Source organism: Oryzias latipes, chromosome 20 (assembly GCF_002234675.1).
Source record: "Oryzias latipes chromosome 20, ASM223467v1".
Classification (NCBI taxonomy): domain Eukaryota; kingdom Metazoa; phylum Chordata; class Actinopteri; order Beloniformes; family Adrianichthyidae; genus Oryzias; species Oryzias latipes.
The window spans coordinates 19,905,329-19,928,881 of NC_019878.2; the positions used below are offsets into that span (position 1 = coordinate 19,905,329).

Below are 23,553 nucleotides of genomic sequence, written 5' to 3' on the forward strand. Positions count from 1 at the left end.
AGGTGATTGGCTGCAGCCTTCCATCTCTCCAGGACCTATACGTCTCCAGAACCGGGGGACGTGCAGGTCGGATAGCAGCCGACCCTTCTCACCCTGGACATGGTCTACTTGAGCCACTCCCTTCAGGCAGGAGGTTAACCAGAACCTCAAGACACAAGAACAGTTTCTTTCCCTCTGCAGTCAGACTCATGAACACCTTTTAACTCCTCCCCCCTTAAACTTCACTTTTGCACTACTTAATCTATTTATTGTTCTGATCATTTAAGTCAGACAACTTTTGCAGTAAGAAATATTTGACATACTTAATTTTCCACATTCTTTAAGTTGGCATTCACATCTTTTCGTTTGGCATAAGGCTCCGTTCAATTCCATGAGAAATTTCCATAAAACTTTCGGGTAACAAAACCCCCCTTTACGGAGCCTACAGGCGGAAGCCGGGTAGGAGAGAGGGGCGAAGAATGAGCGCTGAAGGTAAGAAAGAATGAACAACTGCGCACCTGGGCTTAAATAGGACGCTGAGCAGGTGAGTTAATTGACTGAACCGCCCTAGGGTACTTACCTGTAAAACACTGCTGCGAGTGCCCGCCTGAAAATACGACAAGTCGTCATTGGGTGATTTTTTAATTTTGCTTATCCTTGTTCATTTTTTCTATCCTTAAGTGTTTTATGTTGCACATTAGCACTGCAGCAAATTCCAATTCTGTGAAACTGCTCTGTTCACTGAAAATGACATAAACACTCCTTGAATCCTTCAGAAAAGAAAAAAATATACATGTACCGTATGTATATATATCGTTTTGAGTTATTTAGAAGGAAAAGGAGGTGCTCAAAAACCTGCACAACTAAAAAACAAAAAACATTCATTTTATTCTAATGGCTGTAACGACATCCTCAAAAAACTCGCCTCCGTTTCTAAGAAACAGCTTCTAAGAATGATTCTTTTACACAAAATTCTTATTTTCACCCACACATTGAACTTTTTCCTGTAGTAGACTTTTAAAGCTCTCAGGTTGTCCGATCGACTGGATCAGCCAGCTGGACTTCATATTTCTGAACTGTGATGTTCTATAGAGTGAAACATGTGATTGATCTGTTTTGTTCAGATGTGAGGTGAAGCTAGAAAACTAATCAATACAGAGAAGCTGCACACGCTTTCGAGCAGAAGGGTCCTGACAGAGTTCAACGTGTGTGTTACAGTTACTACAGCTTTGTTGTAACACTGTGCTCTTTAGAAGAGCAGCTACGCCTATATGAATGTACGTTTGTAGACCAAAATGACTGAACAGTTTGAACAAGTTTCACTGCGACAACACTGTGATACTGTACTCCTTTTAACATTTGAATTTAATATCTGATGATGTGTTAAACTAATTATTAGACAAATGTACTTAATGTAATGGAATTACTTCATTTCAGTTAAATGTAATTAACTGAATTTCTTGACTTATTTATAGAATTCCAGGGATTATTTGATTATATTCAAATTAATATTGAACTGATCCTTCGATCAAGTTTCAAATCTCCAACCAGAACAGACGGGATTTTGACTCAATCATCCTTTTTTAATTTTTTTTATTTAGCATTAATTTTGTATACAATACTACAAAATAGGCAGTAAATATTTCCTTTGATTAGAACATTTGACATTCCAATACAATCCATGTAATAATGTACTTCTGGGATTTTTCTGATTCTTTGTTTCCAGGTCAACAAAGTTTCAAAAATAATTTCAAAGAAACAGGGAATGGGGCAAAAACACAAGTTATATGTTAAAAGAAAAGCAATAAAATTCTTTGAAAAAAAAGGCAAATCATTAGATTTATCAATTCATCATTTGTTCTTAAACTGGTGGTTTAAGTTTTTGGTAAAATTCATACACTGACTGGACTGAGCAAAATGCTTTGTATTTGAATCCGATGGCACATATATATATATATATTTTTTTTTTTACAAAAAACTATTCTTCTGTGTCAGAATACTACACCCACAAAAAAATAAAAAATAAATGAAATTAAGTCTAGGCAGCTGTACCCGGTCTTCTTTTAAGTCACCTTGACGAGCATCACTTTCATTTTGGAAACAGAAACGCACGTGTGGATTTCATCTCCACCACCTCTGAACCGTGTTTGGTTAACTCAGTTAAGAAAGGAGGTGGAGGCATGGTTAATGCAGCAGCTAACATTACTGATCTTCCTGTTCCACTGCCCTGGATGTTACAGATGCACGTGCTCCATTACACCCAACTCCAGCTACTGTCAGGCCTCCACTGAGGTCAATGAACAGCTGATAAGCAGAGGAGGGAAGAAGGTCAAAACACGGATGAGGAGGAAGCGTAATTGCAAGCACAGAACAGGGTATTCATGTTTTGCAACATTCACTATCATAAGAAAAGAAAAAAATAAATCAAGAAAAAATAAGAAAAATGTACTATTTCTACGAATAGTTTAAAAAAGGCACAAAAATGTAGTTAAAGAAAAGCCGTGTTTATGAGCACACCTGTGCTTAGCTTTAGACTACCAAGTCTTTATCGTAATTAAGGAGGTCGCAGGTGAGAAGCAGGTCGGTGCGCCCGCTGTCCAATAGCACCCTGTTCAGCTGGCTGCTGGTCATGTTGATGTCTGTGCTTTCATCCAGAGGCCAGTCCAGTAACTGAGCGCTAGACGGCAGATCAGGGAGCCCTGGTTGGTAGTCCTCCAGGGGGTTTGGGTAGAGTAACTGGCGTAAGTTAGGGAGTCTCACTGCCATCTGCACCAGGTCTAGAAGGCCTGCCATGGACAGTGGGTTTAGGGCCAAAGCCAAGCTCTTGAGAGCTCGACAGCACCCGAAGGAAGGCAGCAAGAGTCCAAGCAGACTGTCGGTCAGACCACAACCACTTAGAGACAGATGCTGCAGGCTGCTGGAGGCCTGGGAGAGGAGCCTTCGAATCGAGGGCAGGGTGCTGTCTTCCAGACGGTTCTCACTCAAATCCAGCTGCTGCAGCGCAGAGGCATGATGGCTGCAGGACAGGTAGGCCAAGTCAGATGGACTGAGGCTCAAATAAGGCAACTCCAGAATCTCAAGAGGTTGAGGCAAAGAGCTGAAAGAGAAGGAGAAATGTTTTGTTTTTGTTTTTTGATAAATTAACAGAAATGTTGCCTACATTTTTTTTAAAGTTGTTAAATCTGTAGCTTCGTAAGCCAAAATTAACATAAAACAAAATAAACATGTGTTTGGCTGTTTGATAGATTCATAGAGAAGAAACAACAGAAAATGTTTGTTACCAGGGGTAACAAAAACATTTTTACTTTTAAACTATCTTATACTTTGAACACTTATTACTTGAACATGGTTACAGGAAAAAAACATTAATTAATGATGTAAAAAAAAACAAAAAACAGGACATACCTGAGTAAAACACGCAGCTGTCCAGGCAGCCGCAAAGCAGTCAGACTGAGCCTTCGCAGCTCCTGCAAGCACGCCAGCCCCTGTGAAAGGTCCCTCAAAGTATCTTCTTGCTCAAACTGATCTCTTCTAAAGTCTAGGTTACAGTAATGTAGACGCAGGGAGTTCAGCGAAGGAAAGGAAGAGAGAAGCGGAAGAAGTTCAGCCAACCCCGCCACTCCAAGGCTGGTGTAGCGAATGTCGACACCCAGAAGACCAATGCGGGGCAGGAGGCTCAAGAGGGTCCTGATGCTCGACACTGAAATCTCCTCCACACGGAGGTATCTGCACTGGAGCTTTAGGGGCCCCGATGTGGTCAGGGCCACACGAACACGTTCCCAAGATCGGGCGTTGACAAAAAGGTCTGCTCGCACATGCGCCAACACATCACAATTGTCCTCTTTTTTGTCAACTTTACTATCTAAACCTGTCTCAGTAGTCCCTTTTTTCCTCTCCATCTCCATTCTTCTCCTGACTCCTTTCGTTAAATCCTGTTCACTCGTAAAACCTGAAAATCCAGTCACCCCTCTGTTACTTGCATCATCGCTGTTTGGTTTCGTAGTACCGTTCTTTTGTGCCCGCTCTCTTTTTAAGTCCATTTCTCTTTCGAGAGCGGAGATTCGTTTTCTTTCTCGGTCTCCGTCCTTCTTCTGTGTCCTCTTAACTCCAGCTTTGGCCTGAACGACCATGGTGCAGGCAGCTACAGTCAGAGACCAGCCTCCCATCGAGTCCCCTGTTCCCTCATCCCCATGAAGTCCGCACAGGTCCAGGACTTGCAGAGCACACCTGATCAGGATCACAATACAAACAGGATAAGTGTAAAAACGATGCTTCTTAAAGTACAATTAAACGTATTGTTTATAAATGATCAAAACATCAACAACAAAAACAAATCTGTCTGACCTTTGGTCACTCAGACCTCTGACCACTGCAAGCAGCAGGGCCTGAACGCAGAGGCGATTAGGTGAAAAGCTCCCCTTTGTCTTTGGTCCTCCAACACGCAGCGTGCGTTCGGGCCACCACTGCGCCAGCTCACCGACAGCCAGCGGTCTGCCGCTGGCGAAGGCGGCCTCTAACAGTGGTCGGTACAGCTCTCTGGGAACCCATACGAGCCAACTGGGAGAGGAGCTGTGGCTTCTGACCACCTCTCTGGCACAAAGGCTCACCAAACAATGCACCATGGTCACCTCCGGACCTGCAGGAACTTTAAAAACCAAAAAAGTCTTGCGCGCTGGATCAAAACATGATGATGATCTGAGCGAGCTAGCTCGTCTGAAGCCGCCCCGCCTCTAAATCTGCTTTTTATAGGAAGTCTGGTGCAAACCTGAAAAGTACCGATGAGCCTTTATAACATTATCTGATATCGTCCGTTGGCTTAAAAATAGAAACAGCTTGGGCCGTAGAAGCTCTTCGTTACCGCTCCAGTTAGCGATCTTGAATCCAGAGGAGTGTTTACAAAATACTTCGACGCAAGCTGATGACGTCAACAGATGCGAAATAAAAAAGCGACGAAACTTTTAAAGCAAATGGAGTTTCACACAAACTTAAAGTTGAAGAGCAACCTTTGGTTTGAGAACTATAATTTATTTAAATGTACAAATTTACGCCAACAAATGTCAACAAAGTAGTTTTAAAAGTAGCAAAGTAAAAGTTATTACCAGTGAGTGGACCTGCAAAGCAAAATCTTACACCCCAACCCAAGAAAGAGGCTTCAACATTGAAATAAAGGGTAAAGGGATACATTCAAGTAGAAAAAGTTACAGACGTTAATAACTTTGCTGACCTCCATAGATGAAGAGAAACATCTAAAAAAAATGCAAAAAAACAAACAAAAAAAACCCACATTCTTTTTTGGGGGAAAATAAAATGGTCAAAAAGGATCACTATTTAAAACATGAAAATTTTATAGTTTAGCGTCATTTCTATAGAAAACCTTTGACATTTTCAATGTAATATAATATTTTTTTCTTTCAGAATTATTATTTCAGAAGCAGGAAAGATCTTTTAAAGTTTTTTTTTGTTTGTTTTTCCTTTAAAATGAAAAGTAAAAAAAAAAAAAAACATTAATAAGATTCAAATTACGAATTTATTCCTCTTCAAAAATAATTAACCTACAAAACAGTAGATGGCACTAAAGGACCATGACTTGATCATAGAAGAACTGAGAAATGATGATGATAAACTTACAACTGTTATTTCTCTAAAGTCCGAAAAAAAAATAAAATAATATAAAATAAACATCTAATCCGACAAACCTGAAACCCAAACAATGTAGATAATTAGGAAGAGTAAACAGTAAATGTAAATTTGTCCAACTGTGCGGGTATGTTGGAACAGAATCATCTCAGGATTGGTGAGTTTTCTTTAGTTGGAGACCCCAGGCGGAGCCAATAATAGGAAAATCAAAGGAAAGCATATCATGCAGAGGAAATGGATGGGTCAGCGGAGCAGTTATAATTTTCTATTGAGGTAAAATTATTTGTTTGGCAGTAGCTGTAAATTTGGATCTATTCATATTAGACACCACATTAAGTACATTCTAAGTTATAATGGAAATGATACTTTTACAGACAGTAAAAGGGTGAGGCCGGAAAAAAGGGTGGGGCCGGTTTAGCTCGTGCTGGTTTGCAGCGCCTTCCGTCCATGAAACCAGGTTTTGAATCCGGGCTGCTCCCTATTCCATTCTCTGCTGCTGTGCTGGTCCCAAGCCCGGTTGGATTGAGAGGGTTGCGTCAGGAAGGGCATCCGGCGTAAAAACATTTCTAAGTTAACCATGCGACTCATCCTCGTGGGAGGGTTGTTTCGCTGTGGCGACCCCTGATGGGAGAAGCCAAAAGTGAAAGAAGATACTTTTACAGACAGTGTTGGAGCAGCAGTCAAATTTAAATAATTTCAGTCAATTGGAAAATACCCAGAAAATAAATAGAAAACAATGTTCCAATATGAAACCGGAGGTCTTTAAGGTTCTAAAAACAACAATTATCAGATAGAGTTGTTTTGAAATGATATCACTTAGGCCAAACATAATAGTGAGCTGGTGGTTGGATTTTAGATCTTGTTAAAAAAATAAAGAAAGAAAATCACTTGGGGCCATGAAATGTAGTCAGACATATAGGTCAGTCACTAAAAAAAATCAAAGTGGCTGAGGATTAACAAAAAGTAAGCTGCTTTAAAACATTAAAATGGGGGGGTAAATGTGTTGAAACTCTGATAAAAAAGACAGTCGTGTTAAATGTCCTCTTGTCCTCTCTTACTAAGCTCTGATTTCTACTCATTTCTGACTGCTGTTCACATCCCCCTGTCACATAACTCCACATGATCTTATTTTTCATGCTGCCCTGACTAGAAATGGACACTGAAGCATCTCCTGCTGTTAAAACGTTCAGGTTAAAACCCTGGCTGCTCCGATCAGTTCACTCAGCAGTGAATCACTTGATTCAGCTGGAGGAGGATTAGCAGTTGTGTGCTGCGCAAGCGCCATCGCTTGAATGAGATTGTGAAAACAGGTTGGTTGCTTTAAAGCTGCAACACAAGGAGCCTCTCAATATGTCTTAATTAAGAAAGTGTTGAAAGTGACAAGGTCAGAGAAAAGTCACGGTGAAGACAAATGGAGAGGGATTTTTTTTTCTGTCTGCTCAGTTTTTTACTTTCACAGTTCTTCTAAGAGCAATCAGTCAGAAGGCGTTTGAAATGCTGTGAAACAGCAGATCATCTGACAGAATGACAAGGAGAATATATTGGGAGCAATAAGGATCCTTTAAAAAAAAGGCTTTTATGTTAATCTTATCTGTAGTGTTCTGTAGTGACAACCATTTTACCCAACATGTTCAGGAATTCATTTTTTTTAAGAACACTTAGTTATTATTGTCATTTGTTAACCTTTTTTTTTTTAAAAATTTTTTGAATCTACTCAATATTTATTGACCATTTTAACTATTTTTTCCCCTGTTTGCTCTGGTTTCAACTGGTCTAAGAAGGGAGAAGCTGAAATTCAAATAGATTTTATGGTTTTCTTTTTTTGGGGGGGGGGCAAAACATGTCACACCTGCACATTTTAAAAAATGGATAACACTAATTTCCATGTTGTGGAACATTTTTATTATGTTTTATGGCAAAATGCAAAATGTCAACTAAAAATATTTTACACAGTCTTGTAAATCCAAAAATAAATCATGTCATAAAAATGCAAATTCTGTGCAAAAGTGTAACTATGTTTTTAAAAGTTACGTTTTGTTGTTGACAAGTCTTTAAGATTTTTTTATGGAACAAAACAGATCCCTCTTGCATTTAAATGTTTAATCAACAATCTTATTCTTTTGTTTTCTTCAGCTAGAAAGTAAAACCTTTGTTTATGTTCACACTTAAATATCACAAAGCTTGGAATAAAAAGTTTGCTTTTATGTCTATTTTTAACAGAATTCTCCTTTGACAACCATTCAATGCACCTTTCTCTCAAGGTTACTTTAATTTAAGCCTGCTGCTCATCATTTCAAGGTCTGTCTTTATTGGTCATCATTAAATAAAATTACTCCTGACTGTGAAGGTAACCCTGAGTCTTTTGTGACTTCTAATGAACAGGATTTTGGTGATTTTCTGCACAATTGTGTGTACAAAAAAGGAAGCACAGTAAATAAATAGTTTGGAAATGACAAACAATCACATATTTGTGCAAAAGGTATAAACATAGTTAGTTTCTGCAGTCATTAATGAGTAAAGTAACACTCAACAGTGTTTTCAATGTTTCCAAAAATTTGTTTTAGATTTTTTTATTAAGCATTTTACTTATTACCAAAGTTGTAGGCTATGTACATTTGAATATTTCTTTGCATTGGTTATTTCTTTTGTTGTTTTAGTTGAGTCCTGAGCCTTTTTTAAATTTTAGATTAAGATTTCAGTTCTTCCTTGTCAGGTCATCTGCTCTGCTCTTCTCTGTTTCTTGAGGTATATTAGTGGATAAAATAGTCAATAAACACTGAAGATTGAATCTATTGATTAGCTAATTAATAATGTAAATAATACACAATTGATTTGAAAAAAAAAGTGCTTTTTTGTGCCTCTAGAAAGAGCCACTACCTGGAGCTCACCTGGAATGATCACATGATCCCATTCAAACACAGAAACATAACCTGGCAAAGGTACTTTATTGAGCAACAGCCATAAAAAAAAAACATTTATTGCACTTTAACCTCCTCCCCCAACTCAAGCAGACACTGGATCAGTCATACTTATGTAAGCTCGAGCTAGTAAGAGAAATACAGACCTCAACTGAGCGTCTGAAAATCAGAATTTTAAACATGGGCAGAGCATCAAGAACGATTTCCTGATGGGGTTTTTTGGCTTCTCTCTGTGGCTGACGTTGGCCCTCGCCTTGGAGTTGAAGCAGGTGACCGTCGCCTCCCGTTCAGATGGGGAGTTCACCTGCAGTGAGGGATTGTGTGTCGCTCAAGTGTCTGATCTGGTAGATGACTGTAAGGACAGCAACGACAAAAGAAACTGTAAGTTTAAAACACTAATTTGGGTAAAAAAATGATTTAAACTGTTTTAGTTTATAAAAACTGCTATTAAACAAAGAAAGTTTATTTTAAGAGAGAGTCAAAGAGAAACTTTTTTTCATCTTTTTGTGTTAAAATAGGATTGTTCCAGGTTGCCAACACTAAATTATTCTTTGTGCCACTATAACTGATCATAAACCATGTCATAAAAATGCTATTTTTGACAGCTTTTCTTTCACAACAGTCATGTGACATGAAGCTGTTTAGGTTATGCACCTGCATATACAGCAATATAGACCAGTATTGCATTGAAAACTAAAAAAGGGCGGCCAGTTAATCTGAATTTAACTGAGTACTTCTTTTATGAAAACGGTTGGTGAATGAGAAAGTTAAGAATCACAGAAGAAAAGCCATAATGTGCAGCTGAAAGTCCTTAAAAATGTGTTTTACCTGTCCACAAACCAGCTGCAGATGCTATTTTTTACCTGCTGAAATGATTAAAACATTTATTTTTTTTCTAAAACATGGATACTTTGGATTAGCCCGGACTATCTAGTACTTTGAGTTAAGAATATAATACTTTGGAAAGGGTTTGAATCATCCTGGACATGCCATATTTTGTATGCATTTAAACAGAAGTATAACTTTCTACAACAATACCTGTTGCTCATGATCTTTTTATGTTTTAGTAGATGTCTGTCAATTCTAGTCAAAAATACTTTTGCTGGAAGAAAAAAAGTAGCGTTGATACATTTTACAACTAGTATTTTTCCTATTATTAGAGACAAATGATGTGCAAAAATCAGAATTTCCTTTCTTGTCATAGATTGCACAACAAAAATTATGGTGCTCCCAAGGTGTTTAAAATATATATAAAATTCATAAATAGAATTTTAAATATATAGTGTAAAAAAATAAAGAAATGTAAAGATATGTGCCAAGAGAACCAAATAGTTAGCTGTTTAAAATTTATGTCGAGATCAATTGACAGCAATAAAAAGAAGAACACACATGTTTTTTTTTTGTTTGTTTTAACAGGCTCCGCTTATACAACGTGTGACTTTGAGGAGGGGTTTTGTAACTTCATACAAAACTTAAACACAGTCTCTGAATGGACCAGAACAAATGAAGCCGCAGGACTTAACAGGGACCGCACAAACGAGTCCGGTTAGTGCAGCTCGCTCTTTTGGAACGGGACAATGCAAGAAAACTGATTCTTATGTGTTCATTTTCTCCCTTATAGGGTATTTTCTGACCCTTTTACCCGTTAAAGGAGCCACAACCTCTGCGACTCTTAGCAGTCTTGTCTTCCTCCCTAGTAAAAGCTGCCAGGTAACTCACCAAACTGATATCGCAGCTGTTTGTTTAAATTCAACAAATTTGCAATGATTTTTTTCCCCTCAGATTTATTTCTACTATTATTTTCGGGGAGCACACGGAAATCTTCAGGTCCTGATTCAACATGGGGCTCAGATGACAGAAATATGGAAACTCTCTGCACATCAGCAGACAGAAACATGGCTGCAGATAGGATTTGAATTAACCAGCGACAACAGTTTTCAGGTTTGTGATGATTTAGCAGAATCTGCTGTGAAAGTAGTGATGTGACCAAAGCAGGAAAACAGCACCGCTGACTTGTGTAAATAGATTGAAGGTTTAAAAAATTCTATTGGTTATGAAGCAAAGCAATAATATGTTAATTGTCCAAACTCATGTTTATGAATAGATTAGATTATTTTTCACCCCTTTAATTTGTTCCAGAAAAAAAGAAAAGAAAAAAAAGGTCAAGCAATTTAAAAGGTTTGCACTGTGATGTGTGTTCCTTCTGCATTTTGGGACCATTACTATGATGATGTGAGACCATTATAACTGATGCCTTATTTATTTTTAGAGCAGATTACTTTTAGATGAAGCTCCAGTTTTTGGCAACATTCACGAGGAAGTGTTAGAAATATACTCCTGACTGGTTAAGAAATACAATTTAAAAAAAAGAAACGATAATGGGGAATGCAGTATGAGAAACCTATTAAGTATTTCCTGGAAATTAAGGCAATCACCGCAGAAGCTTAAGCTTAACTGCAGAAGCAATTTATTTGCAGAAGTGCCTGACACAAGTAGACCTTTGAGACTTTTAAGACCATATGGAGTACTGTGAAAGGAGGAGCCCCCCAAATTTCAGGGTATTTTCTTCCTCCGCTTCTCTGCTTGATGTGAATCTATTTTTAGGTTTTGCGATGTGGTTACATGGGGGTGATGAGAGGTTGTCTCTCTGGTCATTCAGCTTACTTTTGTGTAAACTACTATACTTCCTGTTTTAAGGACATAACCCAAAACGCTTTGACAGCTGTGCCTATACACTGAAACAACAGGAGCAGCAGCTTATTGGTGATGTCCAATTGAGTATGCAAAGACTTTTTGTTCAAATAACACATATGCAGAGAAAACATGACAGTGAAGCTTCTTACTTTATATTTGAGATTAAAATTAATCCCTCAAAAGATGTCCTCAGCCAACTTCATAAAACTCCTTATCTAATCTATATCCAGATTATCTGTGGTTAGTTGTGAAATAAACATCAAGTGCGTTACACTGTGAGACTTTGAGCAGTGTGGCAGCAGCATTATTCTTATGTCATCTTGGATATGAGAGATTGTGGTTTTTGGTGCAACAAAATTACAGTATTTGTCCAAGTAAATTGTGTCAGGAAACTGGTGGTGTAAGACCCAAAATACGGGAAGACCAGACTAGTGGCAGAAATTTAATGAATGAACAGAAACATGACAAGAAACCCTGGAAGCAACAAAGGTGTGACAAACAGAAGAGCAGAACAGAGCAGATGACCTGACAAGAACTGAAACCAGACATTAAGGGGTTAATTGACTGCAATGAAGACCTGAAACTGGTGCAAACTGAGGGACAATTCAAAACAGAACATGACCAAAACTGTCACAAGAACAGGCAGACAGCTGGATCCAGTTGCAGCCGGTTTATTAGCTCAGCTAAAAGTCCACAAAGCTAAGTCCCAGGTCCCAATATGACACTCAGTAATGAAGGCACAACCAAAACTTCACACTGAGCTTCACTCAGTGCAGTGCTTAAGTATGCTGTGGTTGATGAATGAAGGAGAGTCATCCAGGAAGTGTTCGCTGGGGTTGCTGGGAGAAAGTGCATTTAGTACTCTGAAGATGGTTCCGAAGGGAAGACAGACCTCTGAATTTTGACAAAAACCATATCATAACTGATAAAAACCGAACCTAAGTTCACAATCCTCACAAGGTGTTGATTATGAAGTTTATTATTTTCATTCTGTCTTGCAGCAGGGACCATATTGTTTTCACAATTTTTCTTTCTGGTTAGAGAGAACATTTAGCCACATACTCAAAAACTCAACAGAATTGAATTTGAACGCACCTATAGTACCAGGTGAAAATAAATTTTGGGCATAGTAAAAGACTTCATCTTTTTTTCAAATGTTAATGCATATGATTCATAATAAAGGTGCTCAATTGCTCTGAGGACAGTGATGCTATTGTCACCAAATTTTCTGTACCGCCTTATCATGACCCTATTGTCCTGCTACAACAAAGATGATTTTCCTGTTGACAGTCCGTTGGCAGCTGTCTCGCAGCATGTCTGCATTTAAAGCGCGAAAAGATCATTTATCAGTAAAATGAAGGAAGAAACGATCATTTTTCTTTAGAAATGCATTTGTAGTTCACTTACCAAGTCCTCTGAGTGCTGCACTCTGATTGGTTGACTCCCCCCTCCTCTCCCCCCCCCCCCCCCCCCCCGTTCCATTTTCGGACACAGATCAGTTTTGACACAAGTTTCTTGGTTTCTTGCAAGGAAGTCTGAGCGCAGTTGTGGCGCACTTGTGATTTGCACCAGCAGATTGGAGCACACGCAGCAGCACATTTGAGCAGTTGTAATCCCAGATTTGAGGTTGTAACTCTAAAGGAACACATGCAAATGGGAATTTGTCAGTTGTAATTATGTTTGTCAAACTTTACAGCAGAAGATTTTTACACACAGATGCAGATTTTTGGGGTGTAAGTTCTCACATTCTATTTTACAAGTTCTCGCATCCAATCTATAAGCTCGTCCTTTTTGGAACATATTTACCTTAATACAAAGGGGTGGGACATACAACAACGCTCACAGCTGTAATTTTAGGTTATCTCTGACAGTTTGCTTCCTCTTATCCTGCTCATCTAAGGTCTACAGAGTCCTGAGCCCAGGAGTAGGTGTTCTCCAACGTCTTTCAGCTGAGCTTATAAAATCAAAGAATTGTACTCTCTGTTATGGCTTTTGACTTGTTCTATTCTCCTACCAGGTGGCAATTCGAGGGGAACTATCTACTGACAGTGAATCCTCTGAGTTCTTGGCCATTGATGATCTATTTTTCAGTCCTGGATGTGTGACTCTCGGTACTGCTTTCTTAATAACATCTCACTGTGCAGAAGAGTTCAGATGTTGACATCTTGAAATGTCAGCACACATAAACAGAGCTGGAGGAACCTCCTCAAATGCTGATAAATGGGAGCTCAAGCATTAAAGCTTTCAGGATGACTGATAACAGAATATCTGAATTATTAAATTTACACACTTTCTTGCTCTAAATACAGAGCTGTCAGACCTGTAAATTTCTAAGTATGCCGGTGATAGGAATATGATTGAGTTCTCGCTCAAATATATCAAAGTTCAAACAAGCAGCAAAGTTGCCAGAACAATTTAAGGCACTTTTACAACTTGAATAATTTATCCGATAATGTTCCCGCTCTCAGTCCATAAAATAAATGGCAGTGCAGACTGTGTAATAGATTCTCTTGTTTATTCCAAAGCCAGAGGTCGTCAGCCTCCAAACACCTCGCTCTACATGCGCTTTTGCATAGATCGTTATCAAGCAGAATAATACACACAGATTAATCGAACGTAGTTGTTTTTGCTAAAGAAAAGGCTTGTTTTTCGGTCTGCTCTAAGAGCATCTAAAGGACCCAGTGTAGAGAAGTTTTCCTGCACACCGCCTGGTGTCCCTATTTGAGCAATTGTTCCCAGCTCTCTCAACTTTATGACACCAAAATGAGACACAAAACACAGACTGAATTTTCTCCATCTATTAGGCCTACATGAGTCTCACTGTAAGATTAAGCATTCTCCCAATTGTTGCTTTGTTTGTTTTGTTTAACTTTTCTTTCTTTCAAATGACTGTAAAACAGCAAAAGAAATGGCTAAATTTAATGTCACAGCTTCAAAGTTAAAGTTTGTTGGTTCTAAATGTGCATGTATGTTTTCCCTTGGCTTCCTCTCGAGGCCCAAAGACTGTTTGACATGATTCAGAAATCCACATATGTTGTTTTATGCATGTAGATGTGATTCTGCGATTGCATGGATCTATCCATGAAATGCAGTTGGAGAAAATTATATGAGAAATAGTAAAAAAAAAATGTCTATCCTTGTTTGTGCTTTTTACACATTTTTTTTAGTGGATTTAGAATGAGTTAGATATGGACAAAAAACTTCTTTCATCTGTTACTACAGCCCCAGCTATTTCACTTATGTGTTATTTTAACTTTTTTTGTGTAGTAAAGGGAGTCGTGCAACCCCCACCGGCCTGCCCACCCTCATGGTTTACCTGTGATGATGGAAAGTGTATTGAGGCAAAAAAAGTGTGTGACTTCACCCCACACTGTACCCACGGAGAGGATGAGGCCAGTTGCCGTAAGGGCTTTGATACCAAACTCATTCTTTCCTGTGCTTCACTTGTTATTTTGGCTGAATAGTTGATTGATTTATCTGGCAGCCTGATGAAAATTTTAATCTTACGGTTTTGATTTGAGTTACATTTGGGAAAAAGCCAATTTACAGGTATTTCTTTGATTTTTCTTTTGAATATTTTCTCAAAGAAAACTGTTGGACTTCATTCATTTTCCAAAGAACGTCTCAGCCTTCTTAGTTAGCAGTAGAAAATTCCAAAATTATCAAAAAGTTCAGTAAATTAGTCGAATAAGTGTAGAAGTTGGGCTAGTAATTTATTTATGGTACAAACGCACAATTTCCTTCATCAATAAAGTTCAATCGACTTAAATTTACAAACTGTTTTTTTTTCTCAGCTTCAAGGTGTGACTTCGAGACCGGTCCATGTGGCTGGTATGAGGTTACCCTAGGAGATGGCTTTGACTGGGTCAGAGGCTTCTCTGCAGATGTGCCTGCAGACTACTACAGCCACCCACTTCTGGCTGACCACACAACCAACACAACCGAAGGTGGGTCAACGCTGCTATGAGACATATATATTTGTATCTAGAATCTAGCAAATAAATAAAAAAACTGAAAAGAGATATACAATCCACATATCTGCAGCTTATATCAGCATCTCGTTGAGAAAAATCTCAAACGTGTGCTTTTAAGAGATAAGCACTACAGCATATGAATAACAAAAGAAAAAAAAGAAAAAAAAGAATAGCAACTGGAGCCATTTTCTCACAGCCTCACACTATCTATTTTAGAATTCTATTTTCTCCTCAAGGCAGGGATTTAACACATAATCTTGTTCCTGGGTGACTCTTTTCAAGCTCCATCTGTTGCTTTTTTTATCTTCGTTTTGTGATCATAGTGCAAAAAAAACAAATTATCCCTTTTTGAAAAAGAAAAAGTCTATTTGTAAAACAATGATTGTGTTTACTACACACCCATAAAAACCAATAAAAAATTTTTAAAATCCCCCCCCAGATTTTTAACTGTCTGGATCCCTAACTAACTAACATTTTTGTGATTCTATACATTTTTTATTGTGTATTTAAGTTTTATTGTTTAAATCCTTTAAATTCTGTCGAGAACTTTGTTGATCCCACACGTGGGAATTTTTTTTTTACCGCAGCAAATGACAGCATTGTAAACATGAGAGAAAAAAAGAATAAGAATAATGTAAAAAAACAAAAAAATGCAATATAAATGAAAACAATAAGGTTTACATATTTTAAAAAGCTATTTACAGACAGTGCAGGTAAAAAAATGTGCAAAAAAGAAAAATAATGTGCAAAGGTTATTTATTGCATTGTGAGTTATTGTACAGGGTTATTGTATTGAGTAAGAAGGATTTCCGGTACCGGGCAGTTTTGGAGCGGAGCTGTCTGAGCCTCCTAGAGAAGGAGCTCCGCTGTTTGTCCAGAACAGGGTGGAGAGGATGCTCAGTGTTGTCCATAATGGATAAGATCTTGTTCCGTGACCTCCTCTACATCACTGCTTCAAACGTTTCCTGCTTGCAGCCAAGGACAAAACCTGCCTTCCTTATGAAAATGTATTGGAGAAAAAAGTTCTTTATTTTTAAACATGGTATAAAAGAACCTGTCTGTAAATTTAAGTCAATACGTAGTAAATCTGCTTTGATTAAATCATGAAGAAAATTTGAATAATCATTAGGTTTGATCACAAAAAATATTATTCTGGTCCCAATTAAACAAACTAACAACTTCATTTACCCTAATCTTTAAAGTATCTTGTCACTATTACAATTTGGATGAACTGTATTTATATTTTTCTGTGTCTTTTTGTTTTATTTTTACATTAATACCGTTTTTATACAATGAATACTAAAATAATTACTTGGGTTTCGCTGGCCGGTCACAGAAAGAATTTGCAGGAAAGTTGTTGACAGTCAGAATGGTTTGACTGTTTGTTTTCATCTGTTGAACAACAGGCCATTTTATGGTTATACTGAAAAACAGCAGCAGTCTTCACCCAAAAGCTCTTCTCATGGGGCCCTGGTTCCAGCAAACAGCTTCTGGCTGCACTTTGACATTCTGGTGAGTCCAACCTATTTCTCGAAAAATGTCTTTACATTAAAGGTCAAATTTATCTCTGTGTGCAGATTGGTTCCTCACCTTTGCCTTTTGGATTTTGATTTTTATTCAGTTTTAATAGTCCCATTTAGCTTTTTTCCCCTTATTTCTTCACACACAGTTGAGTTTCGAATCATGATTGCTGCTCACTGTTGGTTAACTGATGACAGTGGGTCTTGTCCTGGAGGGTAAAATTAAACACATTTTTCCATCGCCTTAACACAAATACAAAAAGAAAAAAAAAATGCTAAGACCCTTTTAGGTTCTTCTGTTTCATCCACAACTCCAGTCTCCTCCAGAACAAAGGGCTGTGATTTGAAAATACAGAAAAATCTTAATTTTAAAAGTGAAAGTAGGTACAGATTGCCAATGCTAGTCACTTAGCACAGCAACTCAGGTTTAGGGATGACAAACTATTTTTAACATAAATTTACAAGTGTAAAATGCTGATCAATCTTGTTTTCCAAGGACAGATAGATCAAGATTTTCCTTTTACATTTAATTTATTTATCACAGTAAACAGTGTGGCAGTTCAGTGCTTCAAAATAAAAAATAATGCTGTTCTATGTAAATCTCAAATCTGATGCACAGCTATTTTTCCAAAATGATCATTTCATGTCATTCATTCAAGTATTTCTTTTAGTGAACATATTTAAACTGTATTGTTGTAAAACAAAGCAAAAAGGTTTCAAACCCAGGCCTTACATTACTGTGTTTTTCATGTAAAATCAAACTTTTTATAGCAAGGTTCAATCACAAATTGCTCCCTTTTGAAACCAGCCTCTAGTGGCCACTTGAGAAACTGCACCATGCTGTACTTTCAGGTGTGCTTTCATTTTTTGAGCAGAATGTGGGGTACTGGTTCATGGCCAACAACAAAAGAATGCTAACTGTAAACCTAAAACCAATAGAAAAATTCACGTACATTTACACACAAATTTATTTCATGTCCATACCTGAATTAATCTACTATGGCCCAAACAGACAAATATACAATAATTAAGAAAAAATCTATTTTTAGAAAGTTGCACCTGTTTTTATTTCCTCCAGAAAAAAATCATATTAAATGAAGTCTTATAGATATATATATATATATTTTTATGTCCTTTCAGGCATTATAACTCAGGTATTTCTGTTGGAGCAGCTAGCATGTACCTTCGATTTGAGGGAGATCAAAACCAACCCGTCATCTGGACAACGCTGTATGACCAAGGCAGACGCTGGAACCAGGTCACTGTGCAGCTGGGACGCATCACTCAACCTTTCCAGATCGGTCTGGCTAAAATCAGTCTCGGAGTATTCGATGGGATCTCTGCTTTAGACGACATCAGCTTCGACAACTGCTCTCTGCCCCCTGCTGCAACAGAGTGCCCTTCTGACACACATTTTCATTGTGTGCACACGAGGGCATGCGTGCAGCGTCTGCAGCTTTGTGACCTTTTAGATGATTGTGGGGATGGATCAGACGAAGAGGGGTGCTGTGAGTGTCTCCAGCATTTTTAACACCAATAAAGCAATATTGGTCAATTATAATGAATGTCTTATAATTGTCTGTTTCTGTTTGATTCTCATCGTCTGACAGCTCCAGAGCTGCAGTGTGACTTTGAAAAAGGGCTGTGCAATTGGGAACAGGAGCAGAGTGGAGAAGATGTCTTTGACTGGGCTCTTATCAGCGGCCCTACTCCAACCTTAAACACGGGCCCCCTCAGGGACCACACACTGGGCACCAGCAATGGCCACTACCTCTACATAGAGTCCTCTTTACCCCAGGAGTTCAAGGACACAGCTGTGCTGCTGAGTCAGGTGTTTCAGCCCACCTACCAGCCTGACAAAGACCCGTCTTCACCTCAGAAGAAATGTGTTTTCCGCTTCCATTACCACATGTTTGGCTTGCAAGTGTTCAGCCTGGCTGTGCATCTAAGGACCACGGCTACAGGCCTCGGTGAGATGATCTGGGAAAAATGTGGACATCAAGGAAACCTGTGGTACAGGGAGACATTGTACCTCCAGAGCGCTAAACCTTTCCAGGTAATTGAACAAAATCACAAATATTCTTTAGCTTTTCGACTTCAGTATGAGGGATTTTTCAGCTTTGATGTTGTCTTATCCTAGCTTAATTTAAACACCACATTAGTATTAATTAAGTCAACATATGGCAAGTTAGTCAGAGCAAGGCTTTAAAACTATAATTGATTGATCAAAGGCAGTAATCAATTTTTAATAAAAGAAAACTTTTATCAGGCAAAAATCTGCTATTTTTTCGTTTATGTGTAGGAATTGATGATTTTGTTACTGATTTTTAATACCAAAATAAAAAAAAAATTTCAATGGAAATTTGATTTTTGATTTGATATAAAAACTTTATATAGTAATACAACTTTTTAAAGATCAGTAATACGTTATGATTAAAGTACAAAAGAATAATATTAATAAAAAGAATAAAAAAGAATATAAAAGAACCCTTTGAATATTGAGTCTAATATGAATACAGTCAAATTCAACAATAATTTCAGAAATAAATGCAAAGTTTTGCAAAGTTTTATTTAATTCCATATTATAAATAGCTTTTTAGTGCATTATTCTTCATAGTGTTGTATTGTCATTTGAATACACAGGTAGAATTCCATTTGAAATCAGTGTCATCATCACAGCACACTATCATTTTGACCATTGTCAATAATGATTGATATCTATATCCATCCATCCATCCATCCATCTTCCTCCGCTTATCCGGAGGACTGGGTCGCGGGGGCAGCAGACTGAGCAGAGATGCCCAGACTTCCCTCGCCCCAGCCACTTTCTCCAGCTCCTCTGCGGGGACCCCGAGGCGTTCCCAGGCCAGCCGAGAGACGTAGTCTCTCCAGCGTGTCCTGGGTCTTCCCCGGGCCTCCGCCCAGTGGGACATGCCCGGAACACCTCTCCAGGGAGGCGTCCAGGGGGCATCCGGGCTAGATGCCCGAGCCACCTCAGCTGGCTCCTTTCGATGTGGAGGAGAAGCGGTTCTACTCCGAGCTCTCCGCGGGTGACCGAGCTTCTCACCCTATCTCTAAGGGAGCGCCCAGCCACCCTACGGAGGAAGCTCATTTCAGCCGCTTGTATATATATTGATATCTATAATGTTGTAAAAATGTTTAAACTATTTAGCATTTTTCCAAAAAATGCTATAAAAAACAACAGTGACTTTAAGAATTCATTATTTTAAGAAAACATGATCTCTTTTAGCAGTGGACGAACAAGACAGGCAGAAAATAAGTACTGCGCATGTAAATAGCCACAAAAATTAATTATAATTATTTTCCTATTTTCAGATTTTGATAGTAGGAACAGTTGGAGATGATTTTAATGGAGACATTGCCATTGATGACCTTTCCTTCCTCGACTGTGAACCCTATGATGGTAAACAATTTAATCAACATACTTGAATATTTAGTTTTAACCGCCCTAATTCAATTAATTTACAGCATTCTCCCACTTTCCTGTTAGGAAAACTGCCCTCCGAGATCATCCCAGCTGTGACTACTCCTGCCCCGACTGTTCTGCCCCACAGCTGCTCCGAAGGGGAGTTTGTGTGTGGCATCTATAGGGAGTGTGTTCCTCTGAGTCAAGTTTGTGACTTCAAACACGATTGCTCCGATGGGTCAGATGAAACCAACTGTGGTAAAACATTTAGAGCAGGGGTGTCAAACTGATTTGCACCGGGGGCCACATCAGCATAGCGGCTGTCCTCAGACAGATATAACTTATACCTGTAACTAAATGTAATGAAAAACAAATGTAACTACTCCTTAATGTTAAATAACTCATTATTTATTTACTATAACTTTTTAAAGTTATAATTACTGTAGCATAGAAAACATATGTTTGCTTGTTACTCTAACATAAATCCTTTTACTTTTGATTCTGTCAGGTTAGGCTATATTGACAGTGTTTAAGTCCTAATGTATAGTTGGCCAATCCCATATTTCAAGTCTGATTCCCCCAAGATATGAATAAATACACCAATTTTTATTTTCAATTCTAAGAAATTAAAAACTTTTATGCTCTTGCGGGCCACATAAAATGACATGGAGGGCCACATTTGGCCCCCGGGCCTTGAGTTTGACACATGTGATTTAGAGTGTCTGTTAAAGGTTTTTTTTCTTACTATCATGTCGTCTTTTGTATTTATTCTGTGTCTTGTTTCCTCAGTGAATGAAAGGTGTGATTTTGAAGATGGAAACACATGTGGTTGGAAAATGATCACCTATGCTTTAATCTTAAACCACGCCTTTCACTGGGCAGCTAACCAAGGGAAAAGCATCCATAATGGAGAGGAGAACCACCGTCCAGCCATTGACCACACCCTGTGAGTGCATGCACTGACTAATAGAAAAGGTTGACCTCCAAACATTTTAGTCATCAGCTCATAATCAGCTGTAATGAACAAAAATCCCAATGTTGTAAGATTAAAAAAAAAGAAGGGATTCTGAGGGAAAACAGTTATGTAAACATCCTGTCTTTATTGTTTTAGACAAAACTTTAACATTTTCCAGAATGGCGTAAGCCATCCTCACACTGATCTGACTGTCAGATCTTGGCTTCTTTTAATGGAGCAGACAATAGCTGCAGCCTGTGATGACTGCAATTTAAGTAATTTCTTCCCTCGTGTAAAATTGCAGACATTATCTTCTTCTCTCTCCATTATATGCCTGGAGCTTCTTCGTCTCATTCGCACAGCAGCTTATTTGTACAGAGCAGTGAAATCGAAGGGGGATTTGTCCGTCTAGTTGAACCCCATAGGAGCCAGATCTTTAATTGGAGTTTAAAAAAATAGAGACACAAACAGTCAGAGAAGCTTGAGGAGAAAGAAAACTATTAAGGTAGTTACTGTTGGGTATGCTGATATCTATTAGGCACAGCATAAAGGTAAAAATGATTATTTCTTGCCTTCAGAAGGCACATCTTCCAAGTCCATCTTCATACTTTAATTTCTTTTTATCCTAATATTTAAACATTGGATCAATCAATCAGCTTAATGTTAAAAAGTTAGTGCAGAAAAAATGTAGAGGAATGAGCAGTACTATTATTATCCAATTTATATATAAACATCTCCCTAAAAGAGGATATACAGCAGAAAATCAGGGATAAGTTCCTCTCACTACATCTGATAATTCTCAAACTTGTCCCATTAAAATGTATGCACACGTCTAGCTTTTCCTGTTTATGAACATAAATGTTTTGGCTTATAGAATGCAAATGATAAATGTATTAAATTACACAAGATATAGTCAGGCTATTATAACTTATACAAATGTTGCAAGCATCACTCTAGTTTACTCTAGTTTAACTCCCTAATCGTATACAAGATCTAAATAACACAACCTTCTTGTCCTGCCGTAACTTTTTGACCGTTTATGCGAACAACATGAATAAGAGCATTCTGATGTGCTGAGAAGCGGCTTTTCACATCGTCTTTGCACCGATATGCCAAACTTTACATTAACACTTTTAGCCACCTACTAACGGAAAATGTTGCTCAAACCGTTTTTTTTTTCTCTGTGTCAGAATCAGCCGATTTAGGCTACATTGATTTCATAAACACTTCACTACTGTAAAGTGTTGCAAATCAGCGCAATGTCGCTCTTGCTGCTTCAGAATCAGCTGAAATGACGTCAATTGCGTAAATGGTTCAAGAGTTATGGTAGTCAAAAGAATCTAAACACTGCAGCGGAAGCTCTAATGTTGAAGGATTAATTCACAGTTGTGTACAGTGGAGAACTTTTATTTTTTTTAACTAAAATTAAGCCACTCCTTTTACAAACCCTTCAATGCTTGTTTGTAATAATTTGCCCAATCAAACTGATAACAATTTCTATTGTTAGCATGAAACATTCAAATGAAACATATTTATGTTTCATGTACAGAAGTTATCTGCATGGTTAAGGCATCAACAGGTTTTCTCAGGAAGTTGTAGATGTTCTTGTGCCTCTTAGTTCCCTTTGTCTTTAAAGGAGTCTTTAACTTTTGTTGTGGTGTTTTCCCCCTCTGTCCATGAGGCTTATTTGATTATAAGGTGTTTCCTGTGTCTAAGATCCAGATCCCTGTGAAATGTTAAGACTGGATTCAATATGGCCAAAATACCAAACAAACACAAAAAAAGTAGACATTTGATGAAAGTAGAAATTAAAGCAAATGTGTATATATTTGCTTATTTATTGTTCTGTTCAGTAGTAAAACTAGCAATTAGAAGCTAAGCTGTGTTCATTAGATTCAAACAGAGATAATTTGGATAAACTCCTCCTGAAATTTAAATTGTAATAATAAAAAAATAAAACAATTTGCTTTAGTCTAAATGGGTTGAAAGCTGCTTTTTAAACCCATTTCTGTTGCTTTAAAGTTTCCTCACAAAAGGAATGTCATTCCAAATCTTGTTTCTGGTAGATAGTAAGCAAAAACACTTCACATCTTTAAATCTGTTAGAAAAGGAAATGAAAGAAAGCTAATGACTCAATTACCATGCCATTTTTCTTTTGGCTCAGTTTAGAGCTGAGTAATCAAAGCAAATAACATTTTATTTTTCTGTCTTTTTCACCAATAGAAACAGCTCTGAGGGTTGGTATATGTATGCAGACAGTTCCAATGGTGCGTATGGTCAAAGCACCGACCTCCAGACGCCGATCATCTCTGCCACAGGGCCACTGTGCGCCTTGATCTTCTGGTACCACATGAGCGGGTTCACAGTGGGTTCCCTTCAGGTATGAGCAAGATGCTCTTACCTGGTGCTTCTTTGGACACAAATCCCAACAATGAATGATTCTCTGTTA

General features: G+C 38.1%; 2 protein-coding genes across 2 annotated transcripts in view; one reads left to right on the forward strand and one right to left on the reverse strand.

The window, feature by feature from the left end:
- Window positions 1–1,555: 1,555 nt before the first annotated feature.
- Window positions 1,556–4,913, reverse strand: LOC101160271 (leucine-rich repeat-containing protein 14). Its single transcript, XM_004081299.4, has 3 exons — window positions 4,324–4,913; window positions 3,385–4,206; window positions 1,556–3,076 (listed from the first exon to the last, which is right to left on the reverse strand). Exons 1-3 carry the CDS (start codon window positions 4,599–4,601, stop codon window positions 2,509–2,511), a joined length of 1,668 nt encoding a protein of 555 aa, XP_004081347.1. The 5' UTR covers window positions 4,602–4,913; the 3' UTR covers window positions 1,556–2,508.
- A 3,691-nt stretch (window positions 4,914–8,604) lies between these two features.
- Window positions 8,605–23,553, forward strand: part of malrd1 (MAM and LDL receptor class A domain containing 1) — a 47,748-nt gene continuing 32,799 nt past the window's right edge. Inside the window, exons 1-14 of the mRNA XM_011488998.3 lie at window positions 8,605–8,915; window positions 9,951–10,079; window positions 10,156–10,244; window positions 10,317–10,475; window positions 13,246–13,339; window positions 14,496–14,630; window positions 15,023–15,175; window positions 16,609–16,714; window positions 17,863–18,230; window positions 18,333–18,778; window positions 20,059–20,146; window positions 20,234–20,407; window positions 20,939–21,095; window positions 23,328–23,484. Of these exons, the coding sequence (XP_011487300.1) occupies window positions 8,744–8,915; window positions 9,951–10,079; window positions 10,156–10,244; window positions 10,317–10,475; window positions 13,246–13,339; window positions 14,496–14,630; window positions 15,023–15,175; window positions 16,609–16,714; window positions 17,863–18,230; window positions 18,333–18,778; window positions 20,059–20,146; window positions 20,234–20,407; window positions 20,939–21,095; window positions 23,328–23,484 (2,427 nt within the window). The 5' untranslated portion in view covers window positions 8,605–8,743. The remainder of the gene's footprint in view (window positions 8,916–9,950; window positions 10,080–10,155; window positions 10,245–10,316; window positions 10,476–13,245; window positions 13,340–14,495; window positions 14,631–15,022; window positions 15,176–16,608; window positions 16,715–17,862; window positions 18,231–18,332; window positions 18,779–20,058; window positions 20,147–20,233; window positions 20,408–20,938; window positions 21,096–23,327; window positions 23,485–23,553) is intronic.